General features: G+C 40.0%; 1 protein-coding gene across 1 annotated transcript in view; it reads right to left on the bottom strand.

Moving 5' to 3' along the window:
- LOC128649627 (zinc finger protein 883) overlaps nucleotides 1-23,791 on the bottom strand; it is a 93,368-nt gene that overhangs the window by 10,611 nt on the left and 58,966 nt on the right. The window contains exon 7 of the mRNA XM_053702994.1: nucleotides 6,952-6,964. Within this exon, the coding sequence (XP_053558969.1) occupies nucleotides 6,952-6,964 (13 nt within the window). The remainder of the gene's footprint in view (nucleotides 1-6,951; nucleotides 6,965-23,791) is intronic.

The following is a 23,791-nucleotide window of genomic DNA, read 5'->3' as shown; positions in this document are numbered from 1 at the left end:
GAAACAATAAAAGCAGCAAATCTACATCCAAAGTGTTCAATATTAAGGAAAGATACCGGCACATTCCAGACTGGTTACATATCCCTGCCAATACTAGGGAAAGGTGAAGAAGATACAGTATTCGGGTGCGCAATTGATTAAGAGTTTAGCACAATTATATCCATGTTTACAAGTGTCACCCAAATACAAAAAGCATATATATATATATATATATATATATATATATACATATACACACATATATACACAACCATGAATTAAAATTACAAGCTGGCAATAACAGAAGAAACTAATAAGCTATCTAGTGAAGCTTAAAGGGATACTAACTCCACATTTTTTTCTTTCACGATTCAGATAAAGCATGCCATTTTAAGCAACTTTCTAATTTACTCCTATTATCAATTTTACTTTGTTCTCATGTTATCTTGATTTGAAAAAGCAGTAATGAAAGGTTAGGAGCCGGCCCATTTTTAGTTCAGCACCTGGGTAGCGCTTGCTAATTGGTTTGCTACATTTAGCCACAAATCAGCAAGTGCTACCCAGGTGCTGAAAAAAAAATGGGCTGGCTCTAAAGCTTACAGTACTGCTTTTTCAAATCAAGATAGCATGAGAACAAAGAAAAAATGGTAATAGGAGTAAATTAGAAAGTTGCTTAAAATCTCATGCTCTATCTGAATCATGAAAGAAAAAAAATTGGGTTTAGTAACCCTTTAATTCCAGGGCAAACACATTATTCATTTAATTTATGGTGAGATTAAAGTGAACCAGAGAACATTGGCTATGAGATATGCATCATCTCACACTAATCCAAACATTTACATATGTTACCCAGAGTTCTCTGTTTCAATTTAATTTTAGTTAAATAAATATTGTGTTTGCTTAGGATCAAGCTTCAATAAACAAATCTATGTTCTGCTCTTGTCAAATGTGAACATTTAAGACAGTGGTAAGTTATGTTTTTTCTTTTGTTCACATACTTGTTGGTAGTCTCAGAGGGACTAGATATAGCTGTTCCTCTGATTTACAAAATTGGAGAATGATAGTAGTGTTTTAATGTGAATATATCTTCAGATCCCACAGCTAAAGGATATGATTACTGGACTAAATGAGTTTTATTCCAAGCCCTTCAAGACTAACTGCTCTTCTCCCAAACCACACAAATAAATTCATAAAGAAATTAAAGGGGATATGATTATTATTTTTTCACTATTAAAATAGAGCATGACATTTTAATTAAAGGGACACTGAATCCAAATTTTTTCTTTTGTAATTCAGATAGAGTGTGCAATTTTAAGCAACTTTCTAATTTACTCCTATTATCAATTTTTCTTCGTTCTCTTGCTATCTTTATTTGAAAAAGAAGACATCTAAGTTTTTTTTGGGTTCAGAACTCCGGACAGCATTTTTTTTTATTGGTGGATGAATTTACCCACCAATCAGCAAGGACAACCCAGGTTGTTCACCAAAAATGGGCCGGCATCTAAACTTACATTCTTGCATTTCAAATAAAGATACCAAGAGAATGAAGAAAATTTGATAATAGGAGTAAATTAGAAAGTTGCTTAAAATTTCATGCTCAATCTGAATCACAAAATACTTTTTTTGGGTACAGTGTCCCTTTAACTTTACATTTTACTTCTATTATCAAATTGTCATTATTCTCTTAGTATTATTTGTTGAAGAATCAGCAATGTACAACTGGGAATACAATGAAAATTTATATAAGTGTAGCCACCAATTAGCAGCAAGCTCCCATTAAAGGGACATTGTACACTAGATTTTTATTTGAATAAATGTTTTGTAGATAATCCATTTATATAGCCGATCTTGTAGTGTTTTTGTAACAATGTATAGCTTTGCTTAGTACCGCTAAGCACTGCTGATCCCAAACAGAAATTGAGGGTCTTCCAATCAGCAGCAGTAGTCATATCACTGTTTTTTGATACTGGTGAAGCTACCAGATTTCAACAAGGAGTATGAGGGAGTATGTGAGGTCTGGTGGCTGATGAAACTTACAAGCAAGCTAGGTTGGTAGAGATCTCTGGATCCAGTAAATGGTAATTTTTCAGTTTGAAGTCTGGCTTCTAGCTTGTCTCATTTTCCCTTTAAATTCTATCTATGGTTACACGTCAATCATTCTATGTATACATAATAACATGTCTAACCTCCATGCCAACCTTATAAATATATATGTCTGTATGCCTATTACATCCATTTTCATTCTGCTTTATGACAACAATAATCATGTAAGCACAATACTTTATTTCCTTTAACATATTTTTCTGCATATGTTTCCAGTAAGCATGTCTTTATTTGCTTTTAATGCTTTTCCTTGGCCTCTAGGTATTGTTTATTTTGGTACCCTATGTATGTATGTATGAATCAGTCCGTATGTGATTGACTAGTTTTAGAAAAGTAAACGATCTGTCACTTTTATTGCACCAGCATTATTGTGATATATCGCCATCATAGCTTGTCATTCAGTGACCATTCTCTTCTGCTTCTGTAAAATTCATTGAGCCCAATATAATGTTTATCCGACATCACACATTTCTACATTGATAAAATAATAATTAAAGGGCATAATAATGGCTACGTGAACAACAATCTATAGTCAACACCTTGAGACATATTTAGAACTTGAACAAATCCCATTGAACCAAAACAGACAATAATGCAGGGTGTTGAATGACTGAGTGCTACGTTCCTATAAACCCTGCAGCATAAAGCCTGGAGGTTAAACACACACTAAAAATACATTCATACAGTGGTCATTTATTATTTAGTACAATGCATATTGAACGCTTTATATCAGAAGTCCCTACCTTTCAGCAGAAAAAAAAACCTTGGATAAACGGATATAAAACAAAAAGATAACAGCAATCACAGAAGCGGATTGACTTCTTGGAATTGTAGTTCTGATGTTTTAGCTGATAAATAGGATGATGCACAAGAAAGAATACAACTCCCATGATGTTGTGCGGCATACCAAGGAAATTAGGTCCGCGGCCTACAGCCAGTGTGTATTGCATGTGCCCCGCCTACTAAAGGTTCGTCCCACTTTTACTCATGCTTGCTGCAGCGTAGGAGGATGACTTTTTGCTTTTGAATTGATAAATATGTTTTAATGTTATAGACAGATGTTTATGCATCTCCGAGTTTCCTTCTGGTCTCTGTTATTCAGGATGTTCTACATACATGTTATGTTTACAGTTTGACAATAAGGTTAAATCTGAGTTTAGTGTTCTAAATTATGTATTCATTATTTTACTTAAAGGGACAGTATACACTCATTTTCATATAACTGCATGTAATAGACACTACTATAAAGAATAAGATGCACAGATACTGATATAAAAATCCAGTATAAAATGGTTTAAAAACTTACTTAGAAGCTGTCAGTTTGGCTCTGTTGAAAAGGTAGCTGGAAAGCCCACTGCAAGTGGCAAATAAGACACTCCCCCCTCCCCCTTCTTTTGCATATGAAAAGACCCTTTACACAAACAGGAGCAAGCTGGAGAAGGTAGCTGACAGTATTCACATAAAACTTTGGGGCTTGGTTAGGAGTCTGAAAATCAGAGCAATGTTATTTAAAAATAAGCAAAACTATACATTTATTTTTAAAAAAAACTTTATGGGCTATATAAATAGATCATCTACAAGACATTTATGCAAAGAAAAAATGAGTGTATAATGTCCCTTTAAAAAAATGGTATGGGGGTTCAGATTAGTGCTACCAACAATGCTGCCATGTTTCTCCAGGAACAAAAAGGGGAGCCATATTCTGGGTTGTAAAATTCCTGTTTTCCCCATAGACTTTCCCAGCCACATGAGTTCTTCTTACCTACGTGGATACATTGTATGAAACCCTTCGACTACATATGTGTATACATTTATGCAGGTTTTTATCCCCTTCATGTCGTGTTCCATCTAAATTTGCTCCCTTGTCAAGATTTGCTACCTGGGTGTGCGCATTTGCATAATTACGTAATTGCACTCCACATATGTTTGAAAAGAATGTGTGGAATGCGATTACATAATTAGAAGCATGCACAGATTAAGGCAGCAAATCTCAACAAGGAAGGACTAAATTACTAGCATTTTTTATTAAATCTGCCATGTAGATGCGTGCCTGCGCAGTTAACCCCTTAATGACCAGCATTGTACCCTGTACGACACTGTTTGTTATGCCCCTGAGGACCAGCAACGTACCTTGTACGTCGCTACAGTCCTGGGCTTCTCTCTGCCGCAATCTCGCTCAAAATTGCGAGATTGCGCTATTTCTGCATGCCCCACGAGTGGGGCACTGCAGAAATAGAGTTACTGAAGCAGAGAGGGGACCGATCGTTGGTGGGTGAGAGCATAAGAAGGGAGGTGGGTGGGTGGACCATCGCTGGAGGAGAGCGGGAAAGGGAGGAACCGCTCGGCCACGCTACTTGGGAAAAAAATAGTAACAATCCAGCTGCGTGATTAAGGAGGGGCAATGAGGGGATCATATGAAGGGTAGTTTGCTAAAAAAGGGATTGGGGAGGGGGGTTTGGGTATTGAGAGGGGGCATCTACACTACAGAAAAATGATTATTATAAAAAAAAAATTTAATTGCATATTTTGCTGCAAACTGGGTACTTGCAGAAAGCTGCCAGTACCTAAGATGGTCGCTAATAGAGGGGGGGTTAGAGTGCTGTTTGGGGGATCAGGGAGGTTGGGAGGTAAGGGGAGATACTACCCTGCAGAAAATATAAAATTTAAACTAAAAGAAAACTTTCTGCCAGTACTTAAGATGGGGCTGGCCGATGGGGGAGGAAAGAGATCTGTTTGAGAGGGGTCAGGGGGTGTCAGGTGTAAGGCTGATCTCTACACTAAAGCTAAAATTAATCCTACAAGCTACCTAATTAACCCCTTCACTGCTGGGCATAATACAAGTGTGGTGCGCAGCGGCATTTAGCGGCCTTCTAATTACCTAAAAGCAATGCCAAAGCCATATATGTCTCCTATTTCTGAACAAAGGGGATCCCAGAGAAGCATTTACAACCATTTGTGCCATGATTGCACAAGCTGTTTGTAAATCATTTTAGTGAGAAACCTAAATTTGTGAAAAAGTTAACAATTTTTTTTTTATTTGATCGCATTTGGCGGTGAAATGATGGCATGAAATATTCCAAAATGAGCCTAGATCAATACTTTGGGTTGTCTACTAAAAAAATATATATAGTTTTGATAGGTAAATATATATATATATATATATATATATATATATATATATATATATATATATATATATATATATAAAAAGGCTCTATTTCTGTTTAAATGTAGTGATGCTAAAAATGCTCTGGTCTTTTGGAGAAGTTTTTGTCTGAAGTGCCCGCTCCTTAAGGGGTTAAACATGTTGGTAGAACATTTGTACGGGGTATTTTTTGCTTTTATTACACAAGCTTTTTTACTGCTCAGCTGCGCACATGTAATAGAAATGAAATAAAGCGTGTCTCCAAACGCACAAGCATATTAAAAACTGTTGTAGCCCAACGCATTATCCCCATCCTCTACTTAGCCCCTACACCGCCACAACCCCCAATGCAATAAACCTCCTAACCTATTAATCCCTACATTGCCACAACCCCAAACAAAATAAACCCACCATTCTATTAATCAATACACCACCACAACCACACAATGCAAACTACCTAACACCCCCCACCTCTAACCTAACACCCCCTAAGTTACAGTAAATAACAAACACTTAAATTGCGCAAAAAAAAAAACCAACCACATAGCACTACCGAAAATTTAAAAAAAAAAAACACAGTTATGCCAATACTAAAACTAAGGCTCCCTTTAAAAAAACAAAACACCCCACCCCAAAATAAAAAACCCCTCTACTAACACTAAAAGTTATAGCAATAGGGCTTTTCGTAGAACATTACCCTAAAGTGATTTAGCTCTTGCTTAAAAATAAACATTCTACAATAAAAATAACCCGTGCCCCCCCCCCCAATAAAAAAGACTATCTAAAAAACTCTACCCTGATAAGGAAATTTTATAGGACATAGCCCTAAAGTGATCATAGCTCTTTTACCTTTTAAAAAAATCCCTATTCAAAAAAAAGATTGCCCTGATACAAGAATTTTGTAGAGCCTTACCCTAAAGTGATTTAGTTATTTTGCTTTCAATACAAAAACTATAAAAACCTTTTCTAAAAAAAAATATTCTACAAAAAAACCTTAGCTAAAAAAACCTATTCTAAAAAAACACTGCCCTCAGAAGAGCATTTTGTAGGGCATTGCCCTAAAGTGATTATAGCTCTTTTAGGATTTAAAAAATAAAAAAGCCTCATTCTAAAAAAATCATATACTAAAAAGCCTAAAATGGAAAAATCTATGTGCTCACCAACTGCAGTGCTCCTCTTCGTGGCGGGGCCCATCTTCATCCTTGTGATGGCAGGGGCCCATCTTCATGTAGGCGGCAGTCCTCTTCTTTCTTCATCCTGACGGCGGTGGTCCATTTTCATGCATCTTCTGCTGCCGCTCCGCTGTAGAAGACTTCATCCATCTTGCACCTGATGCGTCTTCTTATCTTCTTTTCATGTTCTGTCTCCAATGTCCTCTTCATGCGGTCACCCGCCATCCACTGATCTTCAAATTCAAATCAGCCAATAGATAAAGTGTGTCTCCACATGTTCAACAGTTTTTAATATGCACATTATGTGCATATAAAAAACAGTTGTAGCCCAACGCATTATTCCAATCCTCTACTTACCCCCTACACCACTATAACCCCCCAACACAATAGACCCCTTAACCTATTAACCCCATACACTGCCACAACCCCCCCAATGCAATAAACCAACCATCCTATTAACCATATACCACAACAACCACCCAATGCAAACAACAAAGCACTACCAAAAGCATTGGTTTTCAAACCTGTCCTCAGGCCTCTCTAACAGGCCACATTTTGAGGATATCTGAAGTGGAGCACAGGTGAAATAATCAGTTCATTAGTAAACATGGTTATTGTTACGGTTGGCTCCAGGCTGGCTGGAAGTTGGACCGTAGAAAAGGATGCTCCTAGCGCTCACCAAAGAATCATCAGCACCGTAGTCAGCAATCCCTGTAGTGATATAAGCTGTCCCCTACAAACATGAGTCAAAGCTGCAAGTTAGAGGGACAGAATAGGTCTGATGTGCTGGAACACACAGCCTGCTTTTTATTGAGGTTACATGCAAAAAAGACACTCTCAGGGGGAGGCATAAAATCCACAATCACACATTTGATGCATTTAGATAGAGAGGCAACGCCCTTTGACAGGCCATAACAGCAGATAACATTACACACAATAAAACAATGCAGTCCACCTTATCACTAGCAGTCTGATTAGACAATGGGAATGTTTTATCACTAAACTTAATTAGAGCTGATCCCAGTAAACTTGTATTTAGTATAGGTTTCTTGAAGCTGAACAAAATTTAACTCTTTAGTTCTGACCGAAGGGTCTGTCACATAGCACTTAATGGCACACAATGAAAACGAATGCTTTTGTAACAGTGCTCCCTTTCTGTGGAACACTCTGCCTGTGTGGCACCTGGCTCAGCAAGTCCCATTCACTGAACCAAGTGGGAGAAAGCCAGGGACAAGCTATTTTACAGGTCTGGGGACATAGTCTTAAAGGGGCATTGTTCACCAAAGTCACAATATGTCCCCAGACGGTTCTTAAAGGGCCATACACACCCAATAAAAGTTAATATGTTCTCAGGGGCACAATCTTCCAGGGGCCATAGTCATGAGGAAGGAGGCTGGCAAATAGGCTTCTCCACGATCCATGGAAGCAGGACAATTTTTCATTTAAAGGGCCAGTTACAAATAGCAGTTTGTAACAGTTATTTTACCTGCTCTCATGTAAGGTAATTCTGAAAACCTGGCCTGTTGGAGAGCATGTAATATTTTGACTTTACTGGCCCTTTAAAGGGTGATATAAGTTAACTTGACACTTTTATCATTCAGATTGAGTGTACAGTTTGAAAAAAACCTATTCACTTATTAAATTTTCTTTTTTCTCTTGGTGTCCTTTGTTATCGTAACCCCTTCTTTCCATGACAGCACATCTATACTTATTTCTCAGAGGTTTTCTGGAATCCAGAGGTTAAAGAGCTTGTGGGTAGTGGGGCAACTGCATTTTGTCTGTAGGGCCGTTTAGTAGGAGTTAGGCCATGGGTGAGATTGGAAGTGGCATTGGGAGTGTCAGGGAAGACCATGGGCATGACTTAGGCAGTCTCCTAAAACCAGGATGTGCAGAGGCTGCAGGCTGGAAGTTAGCCAGAATCACAACCCATGACAATCTGCATTATGCAGGACGGTTGAGAGGTATGCATATCTAGGTAAGCTCAGGAGGGTAACTCAAATTTTGAGTGCTATCTGGTAGGATTGTTTTCCAATGTTATTCATACAGTGCTCAAGATGCATCCACAATACTGAATTTATGTCTTGCAAACTTTGGGTTAGATTTCATGAAGATTTCTACAATGGAGTTGTCACATAAAAAAAAAAGTATCTATCATTTTCTGTGTGTGTGGTTTTCAGCAGACACTAGCAGAGCCAACCATTCGGCTAGATTACAAGTTTCTTTCATGTAATTGGCAAGAATCCATGAGCTAGTGACATATGGGATATATAATCCTACCAGGAGGGGCAAAGTTTCCCAAACCTCAGAATGCCTATAAATACACCCTTCACCACACCCACAATTCAGTTTTACAAACTTTGCCTCCTATGGAGGTGGTGAAGTAAGTTTGTGCTAAGATTTCTACGTTGATATGCGCTTCTCAGCATGTTGAAGCCCGATTCCTCTCAGAGTGCAGTGAATGTCAGAGGGATGTGAAGGGAGTATCACCTATTGAATGCAATGGTCATCCTAACGGGGATCTATTTCATAGGTTCTCTGTTTTCGGTCGTAGAGATTCATCTCCTACCTCCCTTTTCAGATCGACGATATACTCTCAATTTACCATTACCTCTACTGATTCTCCTTTCAGTACTGGTTTGGCTATCTGCTATATGTGGATGGGTGTCTTTTGGTAAGTATGTTTCATTTACTTAAGACACTCTCAGCTATGGTTTGGCACTTTATATATAAAGTTATAAATATATGTTTGTACTTATATTTGCCATGATTCAGGTTTATCAGTATATTTCCTTTTTGCAGACTGTCAGTTTCATATCTGGGAAATGCTTTTTTTTTTTTTTTTTTTTTTAAATATATAATTTTTTTTTTCTTACCTGGGGTTTTCAAATTGACTTTTTTCTAAGTGCGGGCTGTATTAGGCTCGCAAGAGCGCAAAATGCTATAATTTATTGTGTCATTCTTGGCATGATACTTTTTTGGCGCGAGAATTACGTCTGTTGATGCAAATTCGTCATTTCCGGTGTCTTAGTTGGCGCCGAGTATTTCACGAGGTTGCGTCATCTATGACGCTCGTGTTTGGTTCCGGACGTTTCATTATTTAAAACCCCATTCCTTTTGCCTCTGGTCTTTTTTTCTATGTCAGAGGCCTATGCTATTGCATTTTTTCCCATTCCTGAAACTGTCTTATAAGGAAATTGATAATTTTGCTTTATATGTTATTTTTTCTTTTACATATTGCAAGATGTCTCAATCTGATCCTGTTTCAGAATCTACTACTGGAATTCTGCTGCCTGATGTCAGTTCTACCAAAGCTAAGTGCAGTTGTTGTAAACTTGTAGTAACTGTTCCTCCAGCTGTGGTTTGTAACAGTTGTCATGATAAACTTTTTCATGCCGATAATATTTCCATCAGTAGTAGTTCATTACCTGTTGCTGGTCCTTCAACATCTAATGCTCAGGATATTCCTGTAAATTTAAGAAAATTTATTTCTGATTCCATTCAGAATGCTTTGTCTGCCATTCCGCCTTCAAATAAACGTAAAAGGTCTTTTAAAACTTCTCATAGAATTGATGAACTTTCAAATGACCGACAACATACTGATTTATATATCTCTGATGAGGATCTGTCTGATTCAGAGGATCCTGCTTCAGATATTGACACTGACAAATCCTCTTATTTATTTAAAATGGAGTATATTCGTTCTTTATTAAATTAAGTGTCGATTGCATTAGATATGAAGGAGACTAGTCCTCTTGATACTCAAACTAGTAAACATTTAAATTCGGTTTATAAACCTCATGTAGTTATTCCAGAGGTTTTTCCAGTTCCTGATGCTATTTCAGATATGATTTCTAAGGAATGGAATAGACTGGGTACATCTTTTACTCCTTCTGCAAGGTTTAAAAAATTGTATCCTTTGCCTACTGATAGATTGGAGTTTTGGGAAAAGATCCCCAAAGTTGATGGGGCCATCTCTACTCTTGCTAAGCATACTACTATTCCTACGGAAGATAGTACTTCTTTTAAAGATCCTTTAGATAGGAAGCTTGAATCTTTTCTAATGAAAGCTTATTTATGTTCAGGTCATCTTCTTAGGCCTGCTATTTCTTTGGCTGATGTTGCAGCTGCTTCAACTTTTTGGTTGGAAACTTTAGCGCAACAAGTATCAGATCATAATGTGTATAGCATTGTTAAATTAATTCAACATGCTAATAATTCCATTTGGGATGCCATTTTTTATATCATCAGAATTGATGTTAGATATATGTCTTTAGCTATTTTAGCTAGAAGAGCTTTATGGCTTAAGTTTTGGAATGCTGATATGACTTCTATATCGACTTTGTTATCTCTTTCTTTCCAAGCTAATACATTATTTGGTTCTCAGTTGGATTCTATAATTTCAACTGTCACTGGGGGGAAGGGAGCTTTTTTGCCTCAGGATAAAAAATCTAAGGGTAAATTTAAAACTTCTAACCATTTTCATTCCTTTCGACAAAATAAGGAACAGAAACCTAATCCTTCCCCTAAGGAATCTGTTTCCAATTGGAAGCCTTCCTCAATCTGGAATAAATCCAAGCCATTTAAGAGATCTAAACTAGCCCAAAAGTCTGCATGAAGGTGCAGCCCTCATTCCAGCTCAGCTGGTAGGGGGCAGATTAAAATTTTTCAAAGATGTTTGAATGAATTCAGTCCAAAATCATTGGATTCAGAACATTGTCTCTGAGGGGTACAGAATAGGTTTTAGAGTAAGACCGCCTGTGAGAAGTTTCTTTCTCTCACGCATTCCAGTGAACCCAGTGAAAGCATAGGCTTTCTTGAAGTGTTTTTCAGACCTGGAGTTATCTGGGGTAATCGTGCCGGTTCCTTTTCAGGAACAGGGTCTGGGGTTTTATTCAAATCTGTTCATTGTCCCAAAGAATGAAAATTCATTCAGACCAGTTTTGGTTCTAAAAGTCTTGAATCGTTTTGTAAGAGTACCAACATTCAAAATGGTGACTATAAGGACTATTCTGCCTTTTGTTCAGCAAGGGCATTATATGTCCACAATAGACTTACAGGATGCATATCTTCATATTCCGATTCATCCAGATCACTTTCAGTTCCTGAGATTCTCTTTTCTAGACAAGCATTACCAATTTGTTGCTCTTCCTTTTGGCCTAGCGACAGCTCCAAGGATCTTTTCAAAGGTTCTCGGTGCCCTACTCTCTGTAATCAGAGAGCGGGGTATTGCGGTGTTTCCTTATTTGGACGATATCTTTGTACTTGCTCAGTCTTTACGTTCTGCAGAATCTCACACGAATCAACTAGTGTTTCTTCAAGAACATGGTTGGAGGATCAATTTACCAAAAAGTTCTTTGATTCCTCAGGCAAGGGTAACCTTTTTAGGTTTCCAGATAGATTCAGTATCCATGACTTTGTCTCTAACAGACAAGAGACGTTTGAAGTTGGTTGCAGCCTGTCGTAACCTTCAGTCTCAGTCATTCCCTTCAGTAGCTATGTGCATGGAGGTTTTAGGTCTCATGACTGCAGCATCGGACGCGATCCCCTTTGCTCGTTTTCACATGAGACCTCTTCAACTTTGTATGCTGAACCAATGGTGCAGGGATTATATAAGGATATCACAATTAATATCCTTAAATCCCAATGCTCGACTATCTCTGACTTGGTTGTTAGATCACCATCGTATAGTTGAAGGGGCCTCTTTTGTTCGTCCAACCTGGACCGTGATCACAACAGATGCGAGTCTTTCAGGTTGGGGTGCTGTCAGAGATCCCCAGACAGCTCCCCAACCTGGACTGTGATCACAACAGATGCGAGTCTTTCAGGTTGGGGAGCTGTCTGGGGATCTCTGACAGCACAAGGGGTTTGGAAATCTCAAGAGGCGAGATTACCAATCAATATTTTGGAACTCCGTGCGATTCTCAGAGCCCTTCAGTTTTGGCCCCTATTAAAGAGAGAGCCGTTTATTTGTTTTCAGACAGACAATGTCACAACTGTGGTGTATGCCAATCATCAGGGTGGGACTCACAGTCCTCAGGCTATGAAAGAAGTATCCCTGATACTTGTTTGGGCAGAATCCAGCTCCTGTCTAATTTCTGTGGTTCATATCCCAGGTATAGACAGTTGGGAAGCGGATTATCTCAGTGGTCAAACTTTACTTCTGGGAGAGTGGTCTCTTCACCCGGATGTGCTTTTTCAAATTGTTCAGATGTGGGGGCTTCCAGAAATAGATCTGATGGCATCTCATCTAAACAAGAAACTTCCCAGGTACCTGTCCAGGTCCAGGGATCCTCAGGCGGAAGCAGTGGATGCATTGACACTTCCTTGGAGTTATCAACCTGCTTAGATTTTTCCGCCTCTAGTTCTCCTTCCAAGAGTGATTTCCAAGATCATCATGGAGCAATCGTTTGTGCTGCTGGTGGCTCCAGCATGGGCTCACAGGTTTTGGTATGTGGATCTTGTTCGGATGTCCAGTTGCCAACCTTAGCAACTTCCGTTAAGGCCAGACCTTCTGTCTCAAGGTCCGTTTTTCCATCAGGATCTCAAATCATTAAATTTGAAGGTATGGAAATTGAATGCTTAGTGCTTAGTCATAGAGGTTTCTCTGACTCGGTGATTAATACCATGTTGCAGGCTCGAAAATCTGTTTCTAGAAAGATTTATTATCGAGTTTGGAAGACTTACATTTCATGGTGTTCTTCTCATAAATTCTCTTGGCATTCTTTTAGAATTCCTAGAATTTTACAGTTTCTTCAGGATGGTTTGGATAAAGGTTTGTCTGCAAGTTCCTTGAAAGGTCAAATCTCTGCTCTTTCTGTTTTATTCCACAGAAAAATTGCTAAACTCCCTGATATTCAATGTTTTGTACAGGCTTTGGTTCGTATTAAGCCTGTCATTAGATCAATCTCTCCTCCTTGGAGTCTTAATTTGGTTTTGAAGGCTTTACAGGCTCCTCCGTTTGAGCCTATGCATTCTTTGGACATTAAATTGCTTTCTTGGAAAGTGTTGTTTCTTTTGGCCATCTCTTCTGCTAGAAGAGTTTCTGAATTATCTGCTCTTTCTTGTGAGTCTCCTTTTCTGATTTTTCATCAGGATAAGGCAGTTTTGCGGACTTCATTTAAATTCTTACCTAAAGTTGTGAATTCCAACAACATTAGTAGAGAAATTGTTGTCCCTTCTTTGTGTCCTCATCCTAAGAATTCTTTAGAAAGATCTTTACATTCTTTGGATGTGGTGAGAGCTTTGAAATATTATGTTGAAGCTACTAAAGTTTTCAGGAAGACTTCTAGTCTATTTGTTATCTTTTCTGGTTCTAGGAAAGGTCAGAAGGCTTTTGCCATTTCTTTGGCATCGTTGTTAAAGCTTTGGATTCATCACGCTTATTTGGAGTCGGGTGAATCCCCGCCTCAGAGGATTACAGCTCATTCTACTTGGTAAGTTTCCACTTCCTGGGCTTTTAAGAATGAAGCTTCAGTTGATCAGATTTCCAAAGCAGCAACTTGGTCTTCTTTGCATACATTTACAAAATTCTACCATTTTGATGTTTTTTCTTCTTCAGAAGCAGTTTTTGGTAGAAAAGTTCTTCAGGCAGCTGTTTCAGTTTGATTTTTCTGCTTATATTTTCAGTTTTTTTCTTTTCCACTATAAGATTAAAACTTATGATTTGGGTTGTGTATTAATTTTTTTCAGCGGAATTGGCTGTCTTTATTTTTTATCCCTCCCTCTCTAGTGACTATTGCATGGAGTTCCACATCTTGGGTATTGATATCCCATACGTCACTAGCTCATGGACTCTTGCCAATTACATGAAAGAAAACATAATTTATGTAAGAATTTACCTGATAAATTAATTTCTTTCATATTGGCAAGAGTCCATGAGGCCCACCCTTTTTATGGTGGTTATGATTTTTTTGTATAAAGCACAATTATTCCAATTCCTTTATTATGCTTTTTTTGCTCCTTTCTTTATCACCCCACTGCTTGGCTATTCGTTAAACTGAATTGTGGGTGTGGTGAGGGGTGTATGTATAGGCATTTTGAGGTTTGGGAAACTTTGCCCCTCCTGGTAGAATTGTATATCCCATACGTCACTAGCTCATGGACTCTTGCCAATATGAAAGAAATGAATTTATCAGGTAAATTCTTACATAAATTATGTTTTTTGTCGGTAAGGCTTGCAGTGCTAACGCTTAGTTTTACGCTCACCGCTCAACTACAAACAACGCTGGTATTACAGGTCTTTACAAACCCGGCGATAGCCGCAAAAAAGTGAGCGGAGAGCAAAATTTAGCTCCACATCTCACCTCAATACCAGCGTTGCTTACGGTAGCGGTGAGCTGGTAAAACGTACTCATGCATGATTTCCCCATAGGAATCAATGGGGCAGTTTCGGCTGAAAAAAAACCTAACACCTGAAAAAAAGCAGCGTTCAGCTCCTAACGCAGCCCCATTGATTCCTATGGGGAAATAAATTTATCTCTACACCTAACACCCTAACATGAACCCCGAGTCTAAACACCCCTAATCTTACGTTTATTAACCCCTAATCTGCCGTCCCCAACATCGTCGCCACCTGCATTATATTATTAACCCCTAATCTGCAGCTCCGGACACCGCCGCCACCCACATTATATGTATGAACCCCTAATCTGCCGCCCCCAATGTCGCCGACACCTACATTATATTTATTAACCTCTAATCTGCCGCCCCAATGTTGCCGCAACCTAACTACACTTATTAACCCCCTAATCTGCTGCCCCCAATGTCACCGCCACTATAATAAAGTTATTAACCCCTAAACCTAAGTCTAACCCTAAACCTAACCCCCTAACTTAAATATAATTTAAAATAATCTAAATAAAATTACTACAATTAAATAAATTATTCCTATTTAAAACTAAATACTTACCTATAAAATAAACCCTAAGCTAGCTCCAATATAAATAATAATTATATTGTATCTATCTCAGGGGTTTTTTTTTTTATTTTACAGGCAAGTTTGTATTTATTTTAACTAGGTACAATAGTTATTAAATAGTTATTAAATATTTAATAACTTCCTAGTTAAAATAAGTACAAATTTATCTGTAAAATAAACCCTAACCTAAGTTACAATTACACCTAACACTACACTATAATTAAATTAATTCCCTAAACTAACTACAATTAATTACAATTAAATTAAATAAACTAAAGTACGGAAAAAAAAACACTAAATTACAAAAAATAATAAAATAATTACAAGAATTTTAAACTAATTACACCTAATCTAATCCCCCTAATAAAATAAAAAAGCCCCCCAAAATAAAAAAAATCCCTACCCTATACTAAATCACAAATAGCCCTTAAAAGGGCTTTTTGCGGGGCATTGCCCCAAAGTAATCAGCTCTTTTACCTGTAAAAAAATACAATACCCCCCCAACATTACAACCCACCACCCACACACCCAACCCTACTCTAAAACCCATCCAAATCCCCCCTTCATAAAAACCTAACACTAACCCCTTGAAGATCACCCTACCTTGAGACGTCTTCACCCAACCGGGCAGAAGTGGTCCTCCAGACGGCCAGAAGTCTTCATCCGATCCGGGCAGAAGAGGACCTCCAGACGGGCAGAAGTCTTCATCCAGACGGCATCTTCTATCTTCATCCATTCGGAGCAGAGCGGGTCCATCTTCAAGCCATCCTACGCGGAGCATCCTCTTCCATCCGACGACTAACACTAAATGACGGTACCTTTAAGTGACCTTGTAAAAGATGGCGTTCCTTCAATTCCGATTGGCTGATAGAATTCTATCAGCCAATCGGAATTAAGGTAGAAAAAATCCTATTGGCTGATGCAATCAGCCAATAGGATTGAACTTCAATCCTATTGGCTGATGCAATCAGCCAATAGGATTTTTTCTACCTTTATTCCGATTGGCTGATAGAATTCTATCAGCCAATTGAAATTGAAGGGACGCCATCTTGGATGACGTCACTTAAAGGTACCATCATTTAGTGTTAGTCGTTGAATGGAAGAGAATGCTCCGCGTCGGATGACGATGGACCCACTCCGGATGGATGAAGATAGAAGATGCCGTCTGGATGAAGACTTCTGCCCATCTGGAGGTCCTCTTCTTCCCGGATTGGATGAAGGACCACTTCTGTCCGGTTGGGTGAAGATGTCTCAAGGTAGGGTGATCTTCAAGGGGTGTCACATTTTTTTACCTGTTGTTTGCCATGTGCTGCTGGCAGCCATTTTACTCACCTCTCTTCCTGACTATGGTGCATTGTGGGGGATGCTGCTCATTTCCCACACTTCCTTTTATGGCCAGACTGGTGTGCATCATCCATGTGAGACAGGATGCAGTCTCAGAATTGTGATGTCATCCATTATTATTTAAAGGGCCTCTGTTCAGTATGCTTTGCCTTTGCGTTGTCTCAGACCTGTTTGTGAGAGTTCCTTTGTATTACCTGGTGGGAGACTAATAAACCTGTGATTTCAAATTACCCTGAATTTGTGGCCTCCTTTTGAAGGGTATTTAATGTTCCAGGTCGCTCCTCCTCTGCTGCTAAACTACTCATGTCCATTCAGCAAGGTACAAGATCTGTTGCTCAGTATGCCATTCAGTTCCGTACGCTTGCCGCAGAGGTCTGTTGGAACAATGATGCCCTTATTGCCGCCTTCTTTCATGGGCTCTCTGATGCGATTAAAGACGAAGTTGCTACCATTGATTTACAAGAAGATCTTGAGGCATTGGAGTCTTTTTTGATCGTAATTGACATCAGACTAAGTGAGAGGCCCTCTTTCAAGGAGCGCTTGCGGAAGCCTCCTGTTCTGTTGTCTTTTACGTGTTCGTTCCCACCCATGTCTCCCTCTCCTCCCATACCTCCTGGTCCCAAATCACCAGGTACTGCTGAGCCGATGCAGTTGGGATTTACGTGTCTCTCCGTGGCGGAGAGGACCTTTAGGAGGAGGGAGGGGCTCTTCCTGTATTGTGGGTTACAGGGCCACCTTTTGAAGTCTTGTCCTACACGGCCGGGAAACGCTCACACCTAAGGTCCTGTCCCGGGCAGACCTTGGGTGGTTTATCCTTGTCCCTGAAACTTTTGGTCGCAGTTGTCCTTTCCTGGGTGGACTCCTCCATAGTCACCCAGGCTCTTGTTGACTCCGGTGCTGCAGGCTATTTCATTGACAGTGCTTTTGTATCAAAGCACTCCATTCCTGTTTTGCCTCGGTCCGTTCCGCTTGCTATTGAGGTCATTGATGGCAGGCCCCTTCAGCCCGCACTCGTTACTCACGAAACTGCTCCATTATCCATGGCTGTTGGGGCTCTCCATTTTGAAACCCTCCAGTTCCAGGTGATAAACTTTCCGCATTTTCCGGTTGTTCTGGGTTATCCCTGGCTCCAAACGCACAATCCCAGTCTCGACTGGCGCAGGTCCGAAATTTTATTGTGGTCTCCGCAATGTATTTCCACTTGTCTTCGGAAACCAGTTAAAGTCTCGTGCACTTCTTCGGTATCTCAATTGCCAGAGGAATACAGAGAGTTCCTAAACGTTTTTGACAAGGTGCGTGCTGGTATGTTGCCTCCTCACCGGTCTTATGATTGTGCCATAGACCTGCAACCCGAAGCCATTCCTCCTCGGGGCCGGGTTTACCCTCTGTATGTTGCAGAGAATTGTGCTATGGAGGAGTATGTTGCCGATGCTCTGTCGCGGGGGATCATCCGCAAATCCTGCTCTCCTGCAGGGGCTGGCTTCTTCTTTGTGAAGAAAAAGGGTGGCAAGTTAAGACCATGCATCGATTATAGGGGTCTTAATCATCTTACCATTAAGAATGCTTACCCTATTCCGATCTTTACGGAACTCTTTGACCGCCTCAAGGGAGCTACGGTCTTTACTAAACTTGATTTGAGAGGAGCGTGCAATCTCGTTAGGATCAAGGAGGGCTACTAATGGAAATCAGCATTTAATACCAGGAGCGGGCATTATGAGTATCTTGTAATGCCCTTTGGCCTATGTAATGCTCCTCCTGTTTTCTAGGAATTTATTAATGATGTCCTACGAGATATGTTGCAACAGTGTGTTGTGGTATACTTGGACGACATCCTCACACACTCACCCACTCTTCAGACTCATCATTCTGATGTTACACAGGTTCTTCAGAGACTATGTGAGAACGGCCTGTTTTGTAAACTCAAGAAATGTGAGTTCCATAAGACTCAAGTAACCTTCCTAGGTTATGTTATCTCCATTGCAGGGTTCTCCATGGATCCTAACAAGTTATCTGCAGTTCTGCAGTGGCCTCGCCCAGTTGGTCTTCGGTCTATTCAACGTTTTTTGGGGTTCGCCAATTACTATAGAATATTTATTAAAAACTTTTCTTCCTTGGTCAAACCTATCACAGACATGACCCATAAAGAGAATGATCCACTCCATTGGTCTCCTACTGCCATTAAGGCCTTTGATAGTCTTAAGACTGCCTTTGCCGCCGCTCCAGTTCTGACTCATCCTAACCCTGTCCTTGCTTTTGTTCTTGAGGTTGATGCGTCTGAGACTGGAGTAGGTGCCCTCTTGTCTTAATGTCCTAAGCCTGACGGTTCCTTGCATCCGTGTGGTTTCTTCTCTAAGAAATTGTCTCCAGCGGAGTGCAATTATGAAATTGGCGACAGGGAATTACTGGCCATAATTTTGGCACTCAAGGAATGGAGGCATCTTCTAGAGGGTACTAGCGTGCCAGTGCTCATTCTTACTGGCCACAAGAATTTAACTTATCTATCTGAAGCGAAACGTTTGTCGCCCCAACAGGCCAGATGGCCACTATTTTTGTCTTGGATTAATTATGTGGTCTCCTACCTGCCTGTTAGTAAGAATGTTAGGGCTGATGCCCTCTCTTGACAATTTTCACCTATGTCCAAGGAGGAGTCTGTACCTACTCCGGTTATACCTCCTGACCATATTTTGGCTACCATACGTACGTACTAATTTGACTTGTCCCTTGGGGGAGGAGATCCTGGCTGCACAAACCAATGCACCTCCTGAGAAACCTAGTGGTAGGTGTTTTGTTCCTGAGAATCTTCGAACTAAACTTTTGCACACGTACCACTATCCTAAAGCTGCAGGTCACACAGGCAAGAACCAAATGATTTGGTCTGTCAGTCGACAATTCTGGTGGCCAGGTCTTCGTTCTGATTTTGCTGCGTTTGTTGTCTCCTGCTCAGTTTATGCACAGAATAAGACTCCTCGACGTCTTCCTGTGGGTCTTCTTCAACCTATTGCTAATGGTGAGCGTCCTTGGACACATCTATCCATGGACTTCATTGTCGAGCTCCCTGTTTCCAATGGCAATACTGTTATCCTTATGGTGGTTGACCTATTTTTTAAATTGTCACATTGCATTCCCTTGAAGAAGTTGCCTACCGCTCAGGAGCTTGCTTCAATTTTTGCCCTGGAGGTCTTCTGTTTACATGGGTTACCCAAGGAGATAGTGTCGGACCGGGGTAGCCAGTTTGTCTCCAGATTTTGGCATTCCTTTTGTGCTCAAATGGGGATCCAGCTTTCCTTCTCCTCGGCATATCACCCTCAATCCAATGGGGTTGCGGAACGGTCTAATCAAGCTCTGGAACAGTTCCTCCGTTGCTATGTCTCAGATCACCACAATAATTGGTCTGAACTGTTACCTTGGGCAGAGTTTGCTCGTAATAGTGCTATTAATGCTTCCTCCAAGTTATTCCCGTTCATGGTGAATTATGGGTTTCAAACATCCTTGTTGCCCGATTTATTCATGTCTCAGGGTATTCTGGCTTTGGAGGAGCATCTCCGGCAACTCCGTTCGACGTTGGTGCAGATTCAGGATTGCCTTCATCGTTCTATGCAGCGCCAAAAGTTCAAGGCTGATCGTAGGCATCTGCCCGCACCTTCCTACCAGGTTGGTTAGAGAGTTTGGCTGTCCTCCCGCAACTTGAACCTTCGTGTGCCTTCCAATAAACTGGCTCCCTGTCATGTTGGTCCTTTTCGAATATTCCAACGGGTCAATCCTGTGGCCTACGCTCTTGACCTTCCTCCTGTAATGTGCATCTCCAATGTTTTTCATGTCTCCCTCTTGAAACCATTGGTTTGTAATCGGTTTACCACTGTGTTGCCTCGTCCTCGTCCTATCTTTGTTGAGAACCATGAGGAGTATGAGGTCAGCAGCATTATTGACTCTCGTATGTCCAGGGGCCGCGTACAGTATTTGGTTCACTGGAGGGGCTACAGTCCGGATGAGCGTTCATGGGTTCCCTCCTCTGATGTTTATGCTCCCGCCCTCCTCCGTGCCTTCCATGCCCGTTTCCCCAATAAGCCTTTTGTCCTCCTGTGGGGGAGGGGTCATTGAGGGGAGGGAACTGTCAGGGTTTTTTCCCTGTTTTGTTTGCCATGTGCTGCTGGCAGCCATTTTACTCACCTCTCTTGCTGACTCTGGTGCATACTATGTGATGCTGCTCATTTCCTGCACTTCCTTTTATGGCCAGACTGGTGTACATCATCCGTGTGAGACAAGATGCAGTCTCAGAATTGTGATGGCATTACTTATTATTTAAAGGGCCTCTGTTCAATATGCTTTGCCCTTGCATTGTCTCAGACCTGTTTGTGAGAGCTCCTGTGTATTACCTGGCTGTCTGATGTCCCTCCTGGTTCCTGATCCCTGGCTTGTTCCTGACTCTGCTGTTCTCCTTGTTCCTGATTCCAGCTCATCTGACTACTCGCTTTGGCTCCTGGCTCGGCTCGTCTGACTACCAGCTCTGGTTTTGATTCCTGGCTTGTTATTTGACTTGTGGAATTTTTATTATTTTTTGCTATTAATAAAGGTGTGATTATTTTTGCACTTCTCATCTTAGTCTGATTCCTGGCACCCTGACAGTCAGCAAAACATCACCAACATTACCACTTGTCGGCACTTTGTGCGGGCGTGTTTAAAATGTTCCTACATAATGCAGACAGTGTGCTTACTGAAACCAAACATTGTTTCTGTGTAGGTACACTTCAAATAATGCCTGTGTGAGTCTACTGCAACTACACCTACACTACCTGCCTCACACTGTAAAGTCTTGCAACTGGCTGATACCCTACTCGTAACCTGTAATTCGTAGAAAGAGCCTTTCATCCCTCCCACCTCACTGGTATGCTATTCGTATGGATAACAAAGCAAGGAGGAAATAGTTAAAAGTGATGTAGGAAAATACAAAGCAAGGAAAATAGAGGTGCAAAATTGGAACTGTAGCCCATATATATATATATATATATATATATATATATATTTTTTTTTATTGGTAAAGGCTCATGGACTCTCACCACTACAAAAGAAATTAATTTATCAGGTAAGCATACATTTTGTTTTCTTTTATAAGGTGGTAAGAGTCCACAAGTAATGTTGGGAGGGATAGAACTGTTTGAAAAAAAATCAGTCTATTTTCAAGACTCTGCTGCCTGGAGATTTTTCCTACCAAAGGCCGCTTCAGAAGAAGCAAAAACATCAAAATGGTAGAAGTTAGTAAAAGTATGCAAAGAAGACCAAGTTGCTGCCTTGCAAATTTGCTTTACAGAAGCCTCATTTTTAAAAGCCCAAGAAGTAGAAATCTGGTGGAGTGAGCTGGAATGCGTTTTGGAGGAGACATACCCACCTCCAAGTAAGCCTTTTGAATCAGGAGCTTTAGTTAAGAAGCTAAAGAAACAGCTGAAGCCTTCTGGCCTTTATGTGAACCCAAAAAAATAATGAACAGACTAGAGAACTGCCTATAACCTTTGGTAGCGTGTAAATAAAATTCTAAAGCTCTTACAACACCAAAATTGTGACAAAGTCTTTACTTCAAATTGTTAGGCTTAGGACAAAGAGAAGGAACAACAATCTCTTAATATTATTAGAAGAAACAACTTTTGGTAAGAAATTAAACAGTCCTTAAGACCACCTTATCTTGGTAAAAAATAAGATAAGGAGGATCACAGTAAAGAGCTGATAACCCAGAAATTCTTCTAGCTGATTACATTTCTAGTAGAAACAAAACCTTCCTATAATTATATTTAATATCTAAGGAATGCATCAGTTCAGAAGAAGAAACCTGTAAGATTCTAAGAACCAAATTCAGGTCCCATGTAGGAGAGATTAAATTGATAGCAGGACGAATCCTAGCTAAGGCCTGAACAAAATTCTAAATATCCAGTAATTTCTCCATCTATTTTTGATACAACACAGATAGAGCTGAAATGTGACAATTTAAAGAGCTTGCAGATAAAGTCTTCTAAAAAGTTAAGAATCCTAGAAGAATGTCAACTATTCTTCTCACACCAAAATAGAAATTCTTTCCAAATCGTGCAATATATTTTTCTAGTAACAGTTTTTCTAGCTTGAATGAAGGTTTCAGTAACCTCATCTGAAAAATCTCTCGGCTTCAGAAATAAGCATTTAATCTCCAATCCTTCAAGTTGAGAGACTCAAGATCTTAATGACAGAAAGAAACTTGAGATAGAAGGTCATGCCTTGAAGGAAAAGGGCATGGTGGGAAACTGGACATCACAATCAAATCCGCATACCAAGTTCTGCATGTCCAAGCTGGAGCAATCAAGATTAAAGATGATTGCTCTTGTTTGATTTATGAAATAACTTTGGGCAGAAGAACTGTTGGAAGTAAAATGTAAGCAAGTTGAAATAACCATGGAGCTGCTAGAGCATCCACTGACTCCACTTGAGGATTTCTATAGCTTGCAAAATATCTAGGAAGCTTGTTGTCCAAACGAGAAGTCATTAGGTCTATTTCCTGATGTAAAGACCGTTTCCCTGAATGAAGATATTGATGACTCAGATAATCTGCTTCCCAATTCTTTACCCCTGGAATATGAAGGGCAGAAATTATGCAAAGATTCTTTTCTGGCCAAGTTATGATACTGGAGATTTATTTTATTGCTAGAGAACTGAGAGTTCCCTCCCTGGTAGCTGATGTATGCCACCGCTGTGACATTGTCTGACTGAAAGTGAAAAAAAGCCTCTTTTTTCCGGAGAGGTCAGCTCTGGAGAGTTCTGAAGATAGCACAGAGTCCCAAGATGTTTATTAGGAACCGTGCCTCCTGAGGAGACAAAACTCCCTGTGCTCTCCTGGTGTAATATACCTTTAAGCCAGACTCCGCCTCCAAAAACAATTGCTACTTAAGCGTAAAACCGAGCAAATAGAATTGCAACTGATGCAGCAATCATCAGACCTAGAACTTCCATGCACAAAGCTAGAGTAGAATTGGATAGAAACTGAAGTTAAACACAAGTTGACTTTAGTTTTGTTCTCTTTTAATCTGCCAAAGAAAGTCTTATAGTTATAGAGTCTATAATGACCCATAGAAAGGAGACTCTGGTTTGAGGAGATAGAGAGCTCTTTGAAACGTT

Source organism: Bombina bombina, chromosome 2 (assembly GCF_027579735.1).
Source record: "Bombina bombina isolate aBomBom1 chromosome 2, aBomBom1.pri, whole genome shotgun sequence".
NCBI lineage: Eukaryota > Metazoa > Chordata > Amphibia > Anura > Bombinatoridae > Bombina > Bombina bombina.
This window is presented reverse-complemented; position numbering and strand designations above follow the sequence as displayed.